At 39.1% G+C, this 16,519-nt stretch overlaps 2 protein-coding genes across 2 annotated transcripts; one reads left to right on the top strand and one right to left on the bottom strand.

Moving 5' to 3' along the window:
* Window positions 1-397: 397 nt before the first annotated feature.
* Window positions 398-5,839, bottom strand: LOC102714157 (CTL-like protein DDB_G0274487). Its single transcript, XM_006648722.3, has 7 exons — window positions 5,227-5,839; window positions 2,720-2,903; window positions 2,405-2,629; window positions 2,195-2,311; window positions 1,699-1,932; window positions 911-1,534; window positions 398-776 (listed from the first exon to the last, which is right to left on the bottom strand). The coding sequence occupies exons 1-6, from the start codon at window positions 5,817-5,819 to the stop codon at window positions 1,325-1,327; spliced, it is 1,563 nt and encodes a 520-aa protein (XP_006648785.2). The 5' UTR covers window positions 5,820-5,839; the 3' UTR covers window positions 398-776; window positions 911-1,324.
* Window positions 5,840-6,953: 1,114 nt separating this feature from the next.
* On the top strand, window positions 6,954-7,920 carry LOC102706074 (transmembrane protein 234 homolog). Its single transcript, XM_015833632.2, has one exon. The coding sequence runs from the start codon at window positions 7,186-7,188 to the stop codon at window positions 7,588-7,590; it is 405 nt and encodes a 134-aa protein (XP_015689118.2). The 5' UTR covers window positions 6,954-7,185; the 3' UTR covers window positions 7,591-7,920.
* Window positions 7,921-16,519: the final 8,599 nt, after the last annotated feature.

The raw sequence follows: 16,519 nt of genomic DNA on the forward strand, positions 1-16,519 counted from the left end.
CTAAGCGCAAATGTGATATGACAACCTCCCTCCATCCTCTAGTGGGATTTATTCACCCTCCTAGTGCTCGTCCCTAAAACTATGTGTATCTTGTCCCACATCCTATCCCCTACCTATATAGGCCAGTGGCGCCACATCGCCCCCTTCCTCACCACCACCCTCTACCCTGCATGCCCAATCTATGTATGGGTAACATTTTTCCACCGTCACCGAACCCACTCACCGCCCTCTCACGACCCTACAGCTTCGATGGCACACAACCGCCTCGTTGTCCACCCATTTCCACGTCCCACCACCAATCTGCCAACACCACAACCATTCCTCTAAGCCTAGAATACCCCACTTCCCCTCCCCAACGCAGCCCTCCTCTCCCCAACCTCAAAACCTAACTCCCAAACCCATTATCACGTCGTACCACTGTAGAAGACGGTTAGCGCATGCCGCCACTCACGAATTAGGACAGCCAACTGACGTGTGAGAGGCCGAGCCCTCGGGGTGCCTGCACAGCTGCACCACCAAAGTAACATTGTAAAATCATGTGACATGCGTTTCACAATCCTATTTAATTCTTAAATTTTTTTAGCTCAAAACTCTACACAATTTTATTTTTAACCTATTTTAAACCAACCCTTAAATTTGATAGACAAAAATGTTAGTTTCATTACCAACCCTAGGCATGCGCATACTAAACTTCCATGTTGCAGGCACGACGTCCACTTCGCACCGTTTAGGCTCAAACTGATGCCGTCATGCCTCAGCCTCATTCAACAGAGAAACTGAAACCACGAAAACAACAATAATTAGCAATTTGCCACTTGACTGCAATTCTGCAAGTCCATAAGAAATGGTACGCTGACTGAACTATAGCTCTGTAGGGATCATTGATAGGTTCATGGCTACGAAATTGTACCTGTAATTCTTGCACACTGAAGCATCTAATGCTAGTAGAAAAGAAAGCTCAGACTTGACATGACGAAATGTTTCCATTCACGAGGCTGGGCCGCATGCTCACTCAGTCAAGAAATGGACTTTTCTTTTTACTGTTTTCCCTAGAATGCTGCATACACAAAGAACGAAGAAGGCCTGGCATTGCAGTTCTACCCAATAACCCAAGTATGAACATCTGGCTGCTTGACCGGCAACATCGTGTTGTTTTGAAGGCCACCATGATTGCTGGGGCACTTCATTCTTCTATATTTCAGAGGCTGAAAAGTTCGTACATCTATACTTCGATGGCAGGAAGTTCCAGAACTTTTTTGTTCTGGAAATTCCAGCTGCACTTTCAATGGACCGACAAAAAATGGTCAAATATCTAACATGTAATTCAGATACTCGAGGTATTTGGCAACTGATCAAGCCGACTGTTCAGTATTTGGCGAGCTCGTGCACTTCGGTATTGCAGTCTCTGGTGTAATGCTTCTGACATTTGATCGAAAAATTCCGGATCCCATCTTTGAATTAAACGGGGATCCTCAGCATAGCATATGTATATTGATGTAACTGCACTTTCAACAACTACAACAGTTACCCCGACCTGAAAGGGATTAAAAAGGCAATCAACTCAACATGGCATGATTCAATATTGGTCATGGTAGATAAGTCGTTCTGTGTGACTCCTATCAATATCTATTAAATTGTACAGCAAGACAAATCCTAGTTTTCTCATGAATTTCAATTTGCATGACCACAAGCACTTACCAGTATCATGCCCATCAGCATAGAGGTTGATCCAACCATAATAGCTTTATCACTTTGTTTAAAATATGTCCAAACACCCGTACACGTTCCTGTAATTAATCCACCTAAAATGGTGCTCATCAGAAGGACAGCACCTGAACAGTCATAAGCAACAAGTGCTTCAATGCCTGTTGATTGAAACAACTCCCAAGCATCCCTAGCTGAGCGATTAAAACTCTGGCCATTGATAGCTATCTGAAAATGAAAATTATGTGAGAAATGAATGCAAGCAATTGGTATATCAATAATTGATACCTTAATGTCCATATTGTGATGTTAATTCACAAATCATCCACATTTGTGTAACATCAATCTAGGCATGCATGTAAACTAATTAATAGCTTAAGAAAAACATTTAAAGTTCTGTCAGTGCAGAACATAAATGATAAAGTGCCAAACACATCGAATATGGACAGTTTTGGCATTAGCTCCACAAAGATAAAACATTGTCACTGACCTGTACATATGCATATTTGTTGAAGAAGCGAACAAGCGTTTCCACAATATGAAACAAAAAGTCAACACAGCACAGCAAGCATTCGTTGTTTCCTATTTTAGACCGAATTCCTCGAATCTGAAAATTAGTTAAAATATAAGAAAAAAATAACACTATAATAAAAGAACAACAATGAAACATAATTAACTGAAAATTTCATGAGGTACAAACCTCCCATCGTAAAGTCCTAATAGCAGCTGTAAAAAGAGATCCATAGCAAATGCTTCCAAATGAAGTTGTTACAGCGTACTGAAGTGATTTTAGAAGTGGTTTTGGGGGCATCGATGCAGCAGCTTGGCCACCATGAATGAGAACAAGAAAAACCATCCCTGATACTATGACATGGACTGTGTTACTAAGGACAGCTCCAGTCCAAAACAAACTGACTGAGAAAATCTACATATTACACAAGAAAAAAATCAGAAAATATAGAGAAACAGGAAAGACATTGAAATTTGATATAGAACAAAAAACTTGCCCGCTCACCAAAAGCGCCCACCATTGCCCACCATTAGGTATGTGAAAAGCAAGAATGCCGGACACTCCAAAGGACCATAATGCCATCCAACAAAGCATGACTAACACAAATGCATATGCTATCCTCATCACATCAGGAAGTTCCCAGACCATTCTTACTGCCTTCTGCAGGACAAGCATTGTGAAGGGGAACCTAGCAAAAGCCAACGCGATTAGTGCCATTGAAAATAAACGGAGTATATAGTTTTCCAGCAAATATAATGTTCATGAGGATGCAAGGGGTTATTTCTCGGTGATTTTAGCATAGAATGGAAGGAACAATCTAGCAACTAGTCCAATTTAAAGTAAGAATATTGTCAACGAACAGAACTTGATGCATGTCTCTGAAATGCAAGGTTTATTGCAGCAGAAGCAGGTTCACTAAGTGAAGATGTAACTTCTATTACCTAAAGAAATAGTTACTGAGAAGTTACCGAGTCCCAAACTAATTATGACAACCAACATACTACAACAGCATTGAACAAAAACATAAAAGCCATCTTCAACGGCAAGTGCTAAAATAGGCTTATAGACAAGAAAAAATTAAGCATCTTTCACAAGAGCTTTGTATTTCAATGCAAAGGAGTAAGATGGATGCTTGCCATTACATGTATGCAATATTCGGTGGAGTTTGTTGTGCCGCTGCACGCATGTACCTCTTACAAAGAAAAATCAATTACGTAATTAACAGCGCCTAAGCGTCGATGCCAAAGCAAGCTGTGCGGCTTGGGATAAGCATCTCCCAAGTTCTCGCGTAAAAGGAAAAACAGGTAATTTTCCTAAGCGTTTATTTAAGCCTCCTGTTGAAGGTTCCCCAAAGGAAGATAAACTGCCAATTGCAATAGTACAATAACAAGGAGAGAGAAGGGGAAATAGATAGATTCTGCACTGTTCATTCATGCATAGTTCTACTGGACATCACACACTCCAGATTTTCTTTGGAAACCAGAAAAGATTTAATTTTTTGTTTTTAAAAATATAGGTTTCTTCCACACAGTCATGACATGCAAGGTTACAATATCACTTTCATGTTAACAGCTAATGTTCACGATAAAATTTTACCATTCCTACAAAGTTTTGTAAAGGCTGGCTGAACTCTATGAGGTAAAGAAAAAAAAACAGTTGCTGTCAAACTTTCTACTAATAGCATGCCATCTGATATTGGATGACAAAATATCAATAATCAATGAGCACATTTACACACTACACACTACAGATATGGTAATATCAAGTTTAAAACTGGTTTAAGAGACATAAGCTGATTATTGCAGAGTAATAAACTATAGAATTGTTGAAGTGACGTTGTCCAAACTAAATTTGCATTATTTTCCCACATATACAAAGCTTTAGACAACAGGTTATCAAACTAAATTTGCACTTTGATTTGTATCATTTCTTTGGTGAATACTCAAAAAGAAAAAGAAAAACTTGATCTCTACCAAAAAAGAATTGTGGAAAATCCATTACTCTCGTCATATTTTGATGTAGAAAAGCTATTTAAGCATTCACTGTCATATTGGTAAGCTTCATTCACATCATGGTGTAGAGTGCACTACACTCTGATAACACAGAAAATCAGCATCATCCTATCTCCATGTTCATGAGTTTTCACCTCAAGCTACACATAGTTTCTATGCAAATTTCCATCTAACACAAATGCATTACAACTTGTTCCATGAACAAAGCAGCGGTCAGAAAACATATTGGCATGAATATTAAATCAATTCCTTTTCATTTTGTTCATATCTGATGTGCATAATTAGTACCATAGTCTTTCTAACATAAATTCTGCTGAAATTAGCCATTGTTAAATCAGTTAAGTACAATTTAACTCACATAGAACTATAAAGGGCTGAAAAAACTTTTGGACAGACTTCACTTGAACTTCTCACTTAATCACCTGATCAGCATTTCAGTTTTGCTACTATACTCGAACAGAAATTATATCAAACAATTCAAACATGTATAATCCTAACGGATATACAGAATAGTAGACAATCCGCAGGATCTGGTTAAATCTTACTATGTAGACATGCACCAAAATAAATGACAGGATCCTAAAATTCTACTTTCTTGTGCATCTTACAACTTACTTTTCTAGGCGCTACAGGCTAAAAGCAGCACAAATCCCTGCTTAAATTTTGCACTTCCATCCAAATCAAGTTAATTCTAAAGGAATGTGAAGAAATAAAGCACTACGCACTAGCAAACACCCAAACATATGTGACTACGAGTGCACCTGTTGGTAATGGGAACGGAAATGGACATGCACCGACAACCTAGTAAAATTTTGATAAAACTGAGTTGCACAATTCATCGGTTTTCCTAGTGGCAAGAATTTAACTTATGTCGTTGTCAGCCTTATATGAATCCTCACCTACTAAAATCCAAGTTTGCCTCAAATTGTATCAAATTTCTATTTTGTGCAGAACATTTGTGTGAGGAAAAAAACGCTGTTGTTTTGTTGTGAGCCATACCTATCAAGTACTGACATGACGTAGAGAAAGTGCAGCGCTCCGCCGACGGCAAACGCCACGCCCCAGAAGAAGTGCTTCCCCCAGAAGCAAAGCACGCTGACCACAGCGAGGTACGCGGTGAGGCTGTGCACGGCGGCCCTCATGACCACTCTACCCCCGTCTTTCCTCCCAGCCGCCGCCGCCAGCCACGCCCACGCGAGGACGGACCCCACCGCCCCCGCGGCGCCGTAGTAGGGCCAGTACGACTCCGTGAGCTCGGACTTTGGGGTGACCTCCTCAGCCTCAAGCGACGGCGGCGGCGGGGCCTGCGCGGGCTCCGGCGATCCGGCGAAGCGAGGGGCGGCGGTGAGGTTGGTGAAGCGGTCGATGTTGAAGCGGTCGGCCTGGCCGAAGCGGTTGAGGCCGGTGACCGCGAGCGCCCCGCCGAAGACGAGCAGGTGGAGCAGGAACACCACCAGCCAGAACACGTCGCGGCACCGCCGCCTCGGCCACGCCGCCGCCCCCACCGCAGCCGCGGCCGCCGCCGCGGGCGGCGCCGGGGGGCTAGGGTTCCCGCTCTCCCCAGAGTACGACGACGACGGCGACGCCGCCATGGCCCCGCCCCCCCCCCCCCGGGCGACTCCCGCCTGGATCACAAGCGACGGCCTAGCGCCTGGAGCGAATCGCGACGCGGAGACCGGAGGAGGCGACGATGGCTTGGAGAAGGAGAGTAGGAGAGTCGCAACCGCTCGCCAGCAGCAGCAGCAAGGCAGCAGTAACCGTTTCTGGTCATGGAAGACGGCGACGACTCCCGCGCGAGACTGAGAGGGAAGAAGCGGATGGCGACGTCGCGGCGCGGCGCGGTGGTGGTGGTGGTGCGTGCGTGTGGGGTTTGGAATTTGGGGGATTTTCGGGGTTTTCCTGTTGGGTTTGGTCGTGGCTTCTAGAAGAAGCGAGCAAAGGGGGAGGCGTTCGTGAGTGCGAGTTCTGAAATTTCTGATGCGCTCCGGCAGAAGATTCGGCCGTCCATCGTTTGTTTCGGATTCCGCGGCCTTTGCTACTGGGATGTGAGTGGAATCCAACCGCGCGGCTTGCGTTCGTTTTACCCGCAGGGCTCCGACGGTACATGTGCCTTTCTCTCTCGTGTAGCAGTGCCGTTTCTATGTGTGACTGTGTGAGTGACAGTGTCAATCCGTTATAGACTCGGTGTCACCGTCGAAGAAGCTGCGGTGAAGTTGTGGCGACATTGATGAGTTTGAAAAAACGAAGAGATTTTAGCTGCGATAGCGTCAACCAAGTTTTGAATTTATGCCCAGACAGAGAAGAGAAGTGAGAAAAAATAGGCTCCCATCGATTCGCTTTTTTTGAGGAATAAGCGAAAACGCGTTTTCTTAAACAAAAAATGATTTACACGTAAAACTTTTATATACATGTCCATAGCGACTTAAAAGCGAAATGTGTAAAATAAACTATGATAAAAAAATTACAAAATCAAGTCCAAAATTAAGTTCTAAAATTCAAATTTTAGCTTATAAGTAGTTACAACTGCGAAACGATCGGGTAGGTGCTTATGAGGTTTGAGACATTGCGTATATATAAGAGACGTGCTTATGAGGTTTGAGACATTGCGTATATATAAGAGACGAGCTAGACATCATAATGATGTGCATTATATATTTATACATAACTATTGTATAGGTATGCTATTAGATTAGTATTAGATGATGCGTTAAAATTTATTAGTGACGTTTGTTTCAGTATCTTTGAACAGTTTTAGCTTTAGTTGTACTGAACTGAAAAATGTAACAGAAATGGTGCAGAGTAAAAATTGTGGGGGAGGAGGGGGAAATAAAAAAAAGGAAAGAAAGAGCCAATTGACAAAGCGAACGCGAGATATTCTCTAGCTGCGGCAGATCAAGCAGCGCTGGCGCAGCTCCACGCCCAGATCCACCCTGCGTAGTAGGTAAGATCGCGCCCGCCATGGCCATCGGCAGCGACGCTGCGAGCATGGTGGCCGTCGGCCTCGTGTGGGGCGCCACCAACGCCCTGATGCGCCGCGGCGCGCTCGTGTGGGACCGCCGGCTGCGCTCCCTGGCCCCCTCCACCACCTCCTCCTCCTCCGTCGCCGGCGCGTTGCGGCGGTGGGCGGAGCTCCTCCTGACGTGGCAGTACTCGGTGCCGTTCGCCGCCAACCTCTCGGCGTCCGCCGCCTTCTTCAGCCTCCTCGGCGCCGCCCCGATCTCCGTCGCCGTGCCCGTCACCAACGCCACCACCTTCGCCGCCACCGCCGTCGCCGCCGCGCTCCTCGGCGAGGGCACCCGCGCCGCGCCCGCCGCGGTCGGCACCGCGCTCATCGTCCTCGGCGTCTGGGTCTGCATCTCCTAGCGCCTCGAATTGTAAAAGTAGAGAGAAAAAAAAAAAGCCCTTTCTTGATAATCTCTGTACTCTTTTTGGCAGAGAAGATGGAAATTTGATGAAATGGTCAAAAGCTTCTCGAAATGAATGGACTATGCTCATGATCTCCATATTTCTCCAAAAATGCATCTCCGGCAATGACCTTTGAAATGTCTTTTGCAAACACACAACTTCATATCTGAAATTGAGATGGAACAATAAGAAATCATAATGCACGCAGATACCTGAAACCATGCGCGGTTTTGGTGAACACGATGCCAAGAGTGAACCTGAGGCGGTATGTTGATGTTGCACAGATAATCCAGAGAAGCTTCAGATTTTTGTCCAAGTCATTAGATTGAACAGGAGCATCAGAAATTGAGGATTCTGATTTCTGAGGCTAAGTTGGATGCTCACACTCGGATCATCTTCTGAGCGCAAGACCCCCAAAACGACACGAGTAGGAACGGCGACGACGACTCCAATTCTGCAGCCTGCAGCAAAACTGCGATCAAACAAATACATAAGCAGCATTGTTTTTTCACTGGGTTAAAGATTGGATCTAAGGCTTGTTTAGTTCCCAAATTTTTTTAAAAAAAACATCCATCGAATCTTTTGACATCTAAATGAAGTATTAAACATAAATAAACTAAAAAACTAATTACACGTTTATGTGAGAAATCATGAGACGAATTTTTTGAGACTAATTAGTCCATAATTAGCCATAAGTGCTACATGATTAGCCATAAGTGCTACAATAACCAATATGTGATAATAACGGTATAATTAGGCTCAAAAGATTCGTCTCACGGTTTCCAGACGAGCTGTAAAATTCGTTTTTTCATTCGTGTCCAAAAATCCCTTCTGACATCCCGTCAAATATTCGATGTGATATTTCTAATAAAATTTTTGCCATCTAAACACCCCTAACTGCCAAACCCTATACAAAGCCGGCAAACCATCGGAAGAAAATTGTTAGCTTCTCCACAAGCAACTGTCATGTTGTCCATGATTACTCCACAGGACCTCCGACAACATGATTCTCAACCGAAAGACCATAGGCGGATAGGACCTATAAAGTACTTAAATCACTCGAAGAGTTTACAGGATGATTTTATCTAACGATATATTTGTAAATAAAAAATAATTTATAAATAATTTTTTATAAACGTCTACTTGGCGATCAAAAACCAAAGGTGATATAAACTTTGATATTTGATAAAAATATCTTAAAATTAACTTCAAAATTTAAGGTTAAAAATTTAAATTTTAACATATAAGCAAAAGCATACTATGGGTTTGATATTTTACCACCAAATCGTTTCAAACCTTCTGATAGACCAAAGTAAGGTCGAGCTCTTAGGGTGTGATGTTTACACCTACCGTCGGTATTCGCTCTATTTCGTATTATAAGACTTTCATTAATCTGTATACTAATATATATATATGGATGAATCTAAATAAATTCAAAGAATTATAATATGAAATAGAGGGAATGGAATACATGAAACACTATTTAGTTAAATATATTCAGAATTACGCAGATTGGTGATAATCCATAAATTAATTCAGAGCCCACTGTGCTTCGAAAAGAGAGAAGCAAAGTTACGGGATACAGTAATAAGTAGTGTCAATCAACAAACAATAGGCAACTGCGATAGTAGCCGTAGTTGCAACCTCCACTGATGCATAAGTAGAAACCTGAAGTTTCATAGCATAACAAAAGCAATTACTGTTGTAAAAAGAACCTTGTGATATATGGCAAAAAAAAAGGAAAAAATTGTTCACTGCTTCGCTAAGCAGCTTATTAACAATTAAAAAAATAATTTATGGGTAAACCTTTTATATATCTGTTATTGGCGATTTAAAAACAAAAGCTGAAAAATAAACTAAGATAAAAAAACTCCAAAATCAACTTTAAATTTAAATTTAAGTTCTGAGTTTGGCTTATAGACCACAATATGGTCTGTCCAATTTACATATTATTTTAAGACCATAAATATGGCATGCCAATATATAGTTGATTAAAAATGCATCGTGATACGATACGTTAGTAAAACGAGTTTTCTTAAACATACATGGGCCTTGGGCTAGGGTAATTTTTGGTGGTCCAGGGTCCACCACGAGTCCAATACCATCCTCTAGATGTGTCGAGTCTTCCCAGCAGATACTTTGTATCTTCCATTCAGAAAAAAGAGTATGTGTGTGAAAAGTTACTACAACATACTTCGTCTCATTATCTAAAATTAGATCATCCTCCATATCTCAACATATAATCTCAAAAGAACATAGCAAGAACAACATGAAAAGAGAGATGGTTGTAAAATATTAATATAATATATAGAGGATGTAATATAAATGTTGTTTTGGAGTGATAATTGATATGAAAAGATAATTTATTTTAGATGATTATTCAAATGACAATATGGATGATTAAATTTTGATGAACTGTTGGGATGCTTTCAGCGTCTACTCCCTCGAATGTTGATTAGTTAAACTCTAAACTAATCAACGTTAAATAAATAAATAGGAGTATAATTTTTTCTCGAATCTCGAATACGCAAAACAGAAGTTTAGGAAATCATTACCCTTGAAAAAAATGCAATATAAGAGTAGACAAAAGGGGTGATTCCAAATGGTATATTTTCAAACAAAAAATAATTTGTAAACAAAAAGCCAAGGCTAAAAAATAAACTTGGTAAAAATATCCTAAATCAATTTTAAATTTAAGATTAAAATTCAAATTTTGGCTTATAAATATAATAGAAGCGGAAAGATGGGGTGCTATCAATGAACTGCACATTTAGTTCAGTCAGAAACACTAGAAATGTTCTAGCAACGTAAGATCGCATCTGAAATCGGATGGGGTTCATAGACATGTCAACATAGTTGAGCAGTTTAAGCTTCCGTGGGAAATAAAAGACATGTAATTCTGGGACAAGTCTCCGTAAAAAAGAAAAAAATCTCTAGCTTTCTTATACTAATAGGCTATTAGTTTATCACCAGCCAAAAAATCTGATAGGTTTATGTAGGGAGCTTTTTTATCATACTTGAGTAGGTACCGAGAGTACCATCTCATAGTACCTAAGGTACCAAGAAATATCATAAATTTTGATACATCTTGATATCATCTCAAGTACCGTAAAATTGCTATTACGTAGAATGTTGGTGCACGATTACTCAGCTCAGACCCAAATGATATACTAGTACCTACGAGAGAATCACTAACTATAAACACCGTAAATTTCATAACCAGGATCTTTTTATACTGATGTAGTACAAATTAACCAGAATGATCATTCTCTGTATATAACTAATACTCGTTCATGTTTGAAATAGATAACGTTTGTCATCTTTTAAGCACGCATTTAACCTTTCATTTTATTAAAAACTTGTATAGTTATCATTTATCTTGTTATGATTTAACTTATAATTAAATATGTTTTAAACATAAATTATATTTTTACATATAATTTTTAAATAAGACAAATGGTTAAACACGTTCTAAAATGTTAACGACACGATCTATTAAAAATCGGAGAAAGTAACATGTAGTGCCCACCCACATTCAGTGAGGATAGATGAAAGAAAACAGATAAACATGACAACAAATAATTATTATTTGGATTGTTGAGTAGAGCATTACTGAGTTTCAGCCCCATTTTGATTTTTGACATATTTTTTTAGGGAAGAAGTTTTTAGTTGGGGCTCTCATGGTTCTAACGGGAGTAGCGGGGGCTCGAGCCCCCCCCTGCTAGATGTACTCCTGCCTACTCCTATATAAGTGTGCAAAGCCAATGATAGGACTCCCATGATTATCTCAATAACCATTCTATGGTGCGGCGGTTTTAGAGAACTCCAATATCATGGCCTCTCATCGGATAGTTAGTTCATCACCGTCAAGAAAGTACGATGACGTTGAGACAGCATGGATGGGCTTAAAATGACTTCGTTCAAATAAATTATGTAGGTCGGCCCATGAGCAGCGGTTTACATGCTATGATCTACCCGAGCATCAGGCCCTTCAGTCTAGACACATTGAAGCAGCAACCATCATGAGTTCGGTGCAGGCGTCACAGGGCCGGTCTTATGCAAGCGCATTCACGAGCCTCTTATACCAGCAAATTAATATAAACTTTATAGACATCATTTTATACATATAAACTTTACGCATAAAATGTTATACATATACATTAAATATTATACACTGACTTTATACACTAAGTATTATATATATAGTTTTTACACATAAAATATTATACATACAAATTTTACATAATAAAATTATATGTATAAACTTTATATATGAAATGTTATGATATAAACTTCATACATAAAATATATACACATAATTTTATAAATACAAAGTTTATACATTTAATATTAAATACATGAATATCTTATGTATATTTTTATATTTAAATATCACAAAAAATAAAGTGGTATCAAAGGGCCAAGGTTACTAATCTTTTAGAAGGTGATGCTAATACAAAATACTTTCAGCTTGTAGCTAATGGTAAACATAGAAAAACGAGGATATTTCAGCTGCAGGATGGAGAACATATAATAAGTGAGGATGCGAATCTCAAAAAGCATATCACATCTTATAATAAAGATCTTTTCGGTCCTCCCAAGTTTTCTAATGTTTGTTTAGATGAAAATTTTACAAATAATATTCTTCAAGTTTCGAAATTAGAAAATGATGCATTAACAATGCCTTTTACTGAAAATGAGATTAGAGATGCTATTTTTCAAATGGAATATAATAAATCCCTGGGTCCGGATAGATTTCCAGTTGAATTTTATCAAATGTTCTATAATACAATTAAACATGATCTTATGGGTCTCTTCTTAGATTTTCATTTAGGCACTTTACCTTTCCATTCTTTAAATTTTGGTACAATTATTTTATTGCCAAAGTGTCGAGAGGCAATTAGAATTCAACAATACAAACTGATATGTTTATTAAATGTAAGTTTTAATATTTTCACTAAAGTGGCAACAGATAGAATAGTTTGTGTTATTCATAAAGTGATAGGGTCTTCACAAACATCTTTCTTATCTGGTAGGAATATTATGGAGGTTGTGGTTAGTTTACATGAAACTATTCATGAGATGCATAAAAAAGTTGAATGGATTTGTTCTCAAGATTGATTTTGAAAAGACAGATGATAAGGCTAAGTGGTCTTTTGTACAACAAACCCTAAGAATGAAAGGCTTTTCACCTAAATGGTGTGATTGGGTAGGTTCTTTTATTCAAGGTGGGTATATCAAAGTTAATGATTAAATTGGACCGAATTTTTAAACTAGGAAAGGTATCAGACAAGGAGATCCGCTTTCACCTGTTTTATTTAATATTGTTGTTGATATTTTGGTTGTTTTAATTAGAAGAGCAAAGGAGAACGGTCAGATTTCAGGTGTTGTACCTCACCTCTTTGATGATAGGTTATCTATATTACAATATGTTGATGACACTCTCATTTTTATGGATCATGATATTGAAAAAGCAAAGAATATGAAGTTATTATTAAGTGTTTTTGAGAAATTGTCTAGTCCTAAAATAAATTTTCATAAAAGCGAGTTATTTTGCTTTGGCAAAGCACGTGAAAGTGAACAACTTTATTCTCAATTATTTGGTTGTCAATTAGGTTCTTTTCTAGTTAGATATCTTCGTATTCCAATGCATTTTAGGAAACTAGGAAATAAATACTGGAAACATATTGAGGAAAGAATCGAGAAAAGTCTAAGTAGCTAGAAAGCAAAGCATCTATCATTAGGAGGTAGATTGGTTCTTATTAATTCTGTACTTTCAAGCCTTGTAATGTTTATGACTTCATTTTTTGAAATTCCGAAAGGAATTCTTCAAAAAATTGACTATTATAGATCAAAATTTTTCTAGCAAAGTGATAGTCATAGAAAAAAAATATAGGCTGGCGCGATGGGATATTATATGCCAACCAAAAGACTAGGGTCGGTTTGGTATTTAGAATATACAAATACAAAATCAATGTTTCTTAAGTAAATGGTTGTTTAAATTAATTAATAAAGATGGTGTTTGGCAAAATGTACTTCATAAGAAATATTTTAATACTCAAATAATAACAGGAGCTATTAAAAAACCTAGAGATTCTCACTTTTGGTCAAGTCTCATGAAGGTCAAAGAAAAATTTCTTAATTTGGGAATTTTTCAAGTGAATGATGGGACACAAGATTTTGGGAGGATAAATGGATTGGAAATCGTTCTTTCAAATATCAATATCCTGCTTTATATAATATTGTTCGTCGGAAAGGGGCTTTACTAGCAATATCATGCTTTATATAATATCCGCTAAATGTTTCATTTGGAAGATCTTTAGTCGGACAAAATTTAGCCAATTAGTATAACTTAGTTGCTAAAATTGTGCATATTTGTCTTAATGATCAAAAGGATATGTTTAAAAGGGATCTCCATCAAAATGGACAATTTTTGGCCACTTCTATGTATTTAGCTCTTATTAATAATGGTATTAGAGATACAAATAAGCATATTTCGAATTTAAAGTTGCCCCTGAAAATTAAGATTTTTTGTGGTATCTTTATATGGGGGTGGTCTTAACAAAGTATAATTTAGCAAGACGGAATTGGGAATGTGATAAAAAGTGTTGTTTTTGTTCTAATGAAGAAAGTATACAACATCATTTTTTTATTGTCATGTTGCTAAATTCCTATGGAGAATCGTTAATGTATCTCTTGGGTTGAATATACCAACGAGTTTTGCTCATATGGGTGGAGGATGGTTGAATGGAGTTCAATCAAAGATTGCAAAAAAAATTCTAGTATGGGCATCTGATTTATGTTGGGCTCTATGATTGAGTAGAAATGATATATTTTTTTTGATAAATCTCCATCTAAAACATGTATGTAGGTATTATTCATGGCAACATATTGGCGCTAGTTTTGGACGCAACTACAAAAGTTTGACGAGACTAAGGACTTGATCTATGATGCATGCCGGAATCTTGAATCTACGGTCATGCAACTCTTTGTGAATTTCTGTTGGGGATTTAGCAATATGATTTCTTCTTGATATATTATTCTCTAATTTGTTTATATTTAGAGTCTATTGTCTTATTGTCATTACTTACGTCTAGAGACTTGGCCAATCTTCTGTTGCTTTTATGTGTGAACCTTGGGTTGCAATGAGTGGCTGTAGCTTCTTTTGAAGTCAAAACTGGATTATCCATTATCTAAAAAAATACATCATAAGAAAAATCTCATATATATTAGACCAAACCAACAAAATAAAAAAAAAGAAGTCAACGTGAGAGAAAAAAAGAAATAGAAAACAATCCACCTATCGTCTATTCGTGCAGAGTGGGTTCAGAGAGTTTGTTCGGGACTATACATGTCAGTCGTAAAGTAACATGAATGCAAAAATCGACGATCCTAAGGGCATCCATAATGTGCTATAAAAGTGATCATTAGTCCTATATGGGCTATATTTATACGGTGTCAGAATGGTTATTATAGCATTAATGGCTAAAGTAGTCTAAAACCATATGGGCTACTCATTAGAATAAATGATCTCACATTCTTTTCTCATTTGGGACCCGCTTTGTTTTCTACTCTACCAATAAATATTATGGAGTTTGCTACCACTAATAGCACCTGTGATAGGTCTTGCCTATATAGGCTACATGATCTTTATACATTGTTTGTGTCTTTATTGGTGTTCACGCATATAGCCTTCATGGGTATAATCTACCTCTGACTGGTAGGCCCCACCGCGACATCATCGACTAGACGTAGTCTTATCCATTGTGGTTGCCGCCGATAGGGGCCTCAACCTTTTAAAAAAACTCTTGATCGACTCGACCTCCACCACGACCACTACCACTATGAGCAGGCGCTATCAGATTATAAGACAAATATATTTTAAAAAAAATAAGAGACAAGAAAGAAGAACAGTGAGCTACAGATTTATACTCAGCTGCAGCTCGGACTCCAAGACACAATATATGTATGATGGATGGGATATGGTAGTATATATTTTATAGGTTACTATTGTATAAATTGACTATTAAATTAACTATAGATAAATTAAAACTAACAGTTAGCTATACTATTATATAAATCATGAGCTTCGAGCTTTTTTTTGACAGCCCTAGCCGCAAGCGTCGACTGTCGTGCCGCATCCGTCGACCGCAAACTGAACATGCTGTAAAAATGTGCATTCAACTAGTGCTCCCATCGTACACGTCAACATCTTCCTGAAGAAAACATGATTTGATTTGTGCTGCCATCAACTAGTGCATCCATCTGAACTAGCCAATTGATTCTGGGAGCAACTGAAACACTGAAAAAAACAGCAGCTCGCCACCATCTTCTCTTCAGCTCGATGGTGCGGACAGTGGAGGGGGAGAGTTGGGATGACACTCGGGCAGTGGGATGACGCTCGCCGCCGGGATGACGCTCGGACCGACGGCGCTCGGTGGCTACGGCAGGGCGCTCTTCTCTCTCGGTGCCGGAAGCGTACCAGAATACGAGATGCATCCGTGTCTCCGTCTTTCTCTGTTTCTCTGTTTGTTTGGTTCATAATTGTCCACATGCCTGAAAATAGTATAAATAAAAATAAGAAATACATGAAAAAGGAGCAAGTGATATCAAATACATTAATTAGCAGTCAGGTTACCGAGGACGTAACGGTAAAAACGCGAATTCGATGGTAATTAATCTAAATGCCCTCATTTTCCCGACGCGTCTAAATCGGCGGGGCCCACCTTATCAACCCGACCGCGGGTTGTCACCCGAGTTCCACACGGGCCCACATAGTATAACATCGATGACATGTGGGCCCACGAGGCGAGAGCCTTTCTGTGGGCCCATGGGAGCAGTGGGTGAAGGAGGGAGAGCCGCGCGGTGCGTGGAAAGCCTTTGGACC

This window comes from Oryza brachyantha, chromosome 2 (genome assembly GCF_000231095.2).
Source record: "Oryza brachyantha chromosome 2, ObraRS2, whole genome shotgun sequence".
Taxonomy (NCBI): domain Eukaryota; kingdom Viridiplantae; phylum Streptophyta; class Magnoliopsida; order Poales; family Poaceae; genus Oryza; species Oryza brachyantha.

Bases quoted from the DNA above. Each gene is read 5' to 3' on its own strand.
- LOC102706074 (XM_015833632.2), top strand. From the start codon at position 7,186: ATGGCCATCGGCAGCGACGCTGCGAGCATGGTGGCCGTCGGCCTCGTG.
- LOC102714157 (XM_006648722.3), bottom strand. From the start codon at position 5,819: ATGGCGGCGTCGCCGTCGTCGTCGTACTCTGGGGAGAGCGGGAACCCT. The intron at 2,312-2,404 runs GTTTGTACCTCA...ACTAATTTTCAG, and splicing joins TTAGGACTTTACGATGGGAG to ATTCGAGGAATTCGGTCTAA. The intron at 1,933-2,194 runs GTCAGTGACAAT...TTTCATTTTCAG, and splicing joins ACAAATATGCATATGTACAG to ATAGCTATCAATGGCCAGAG.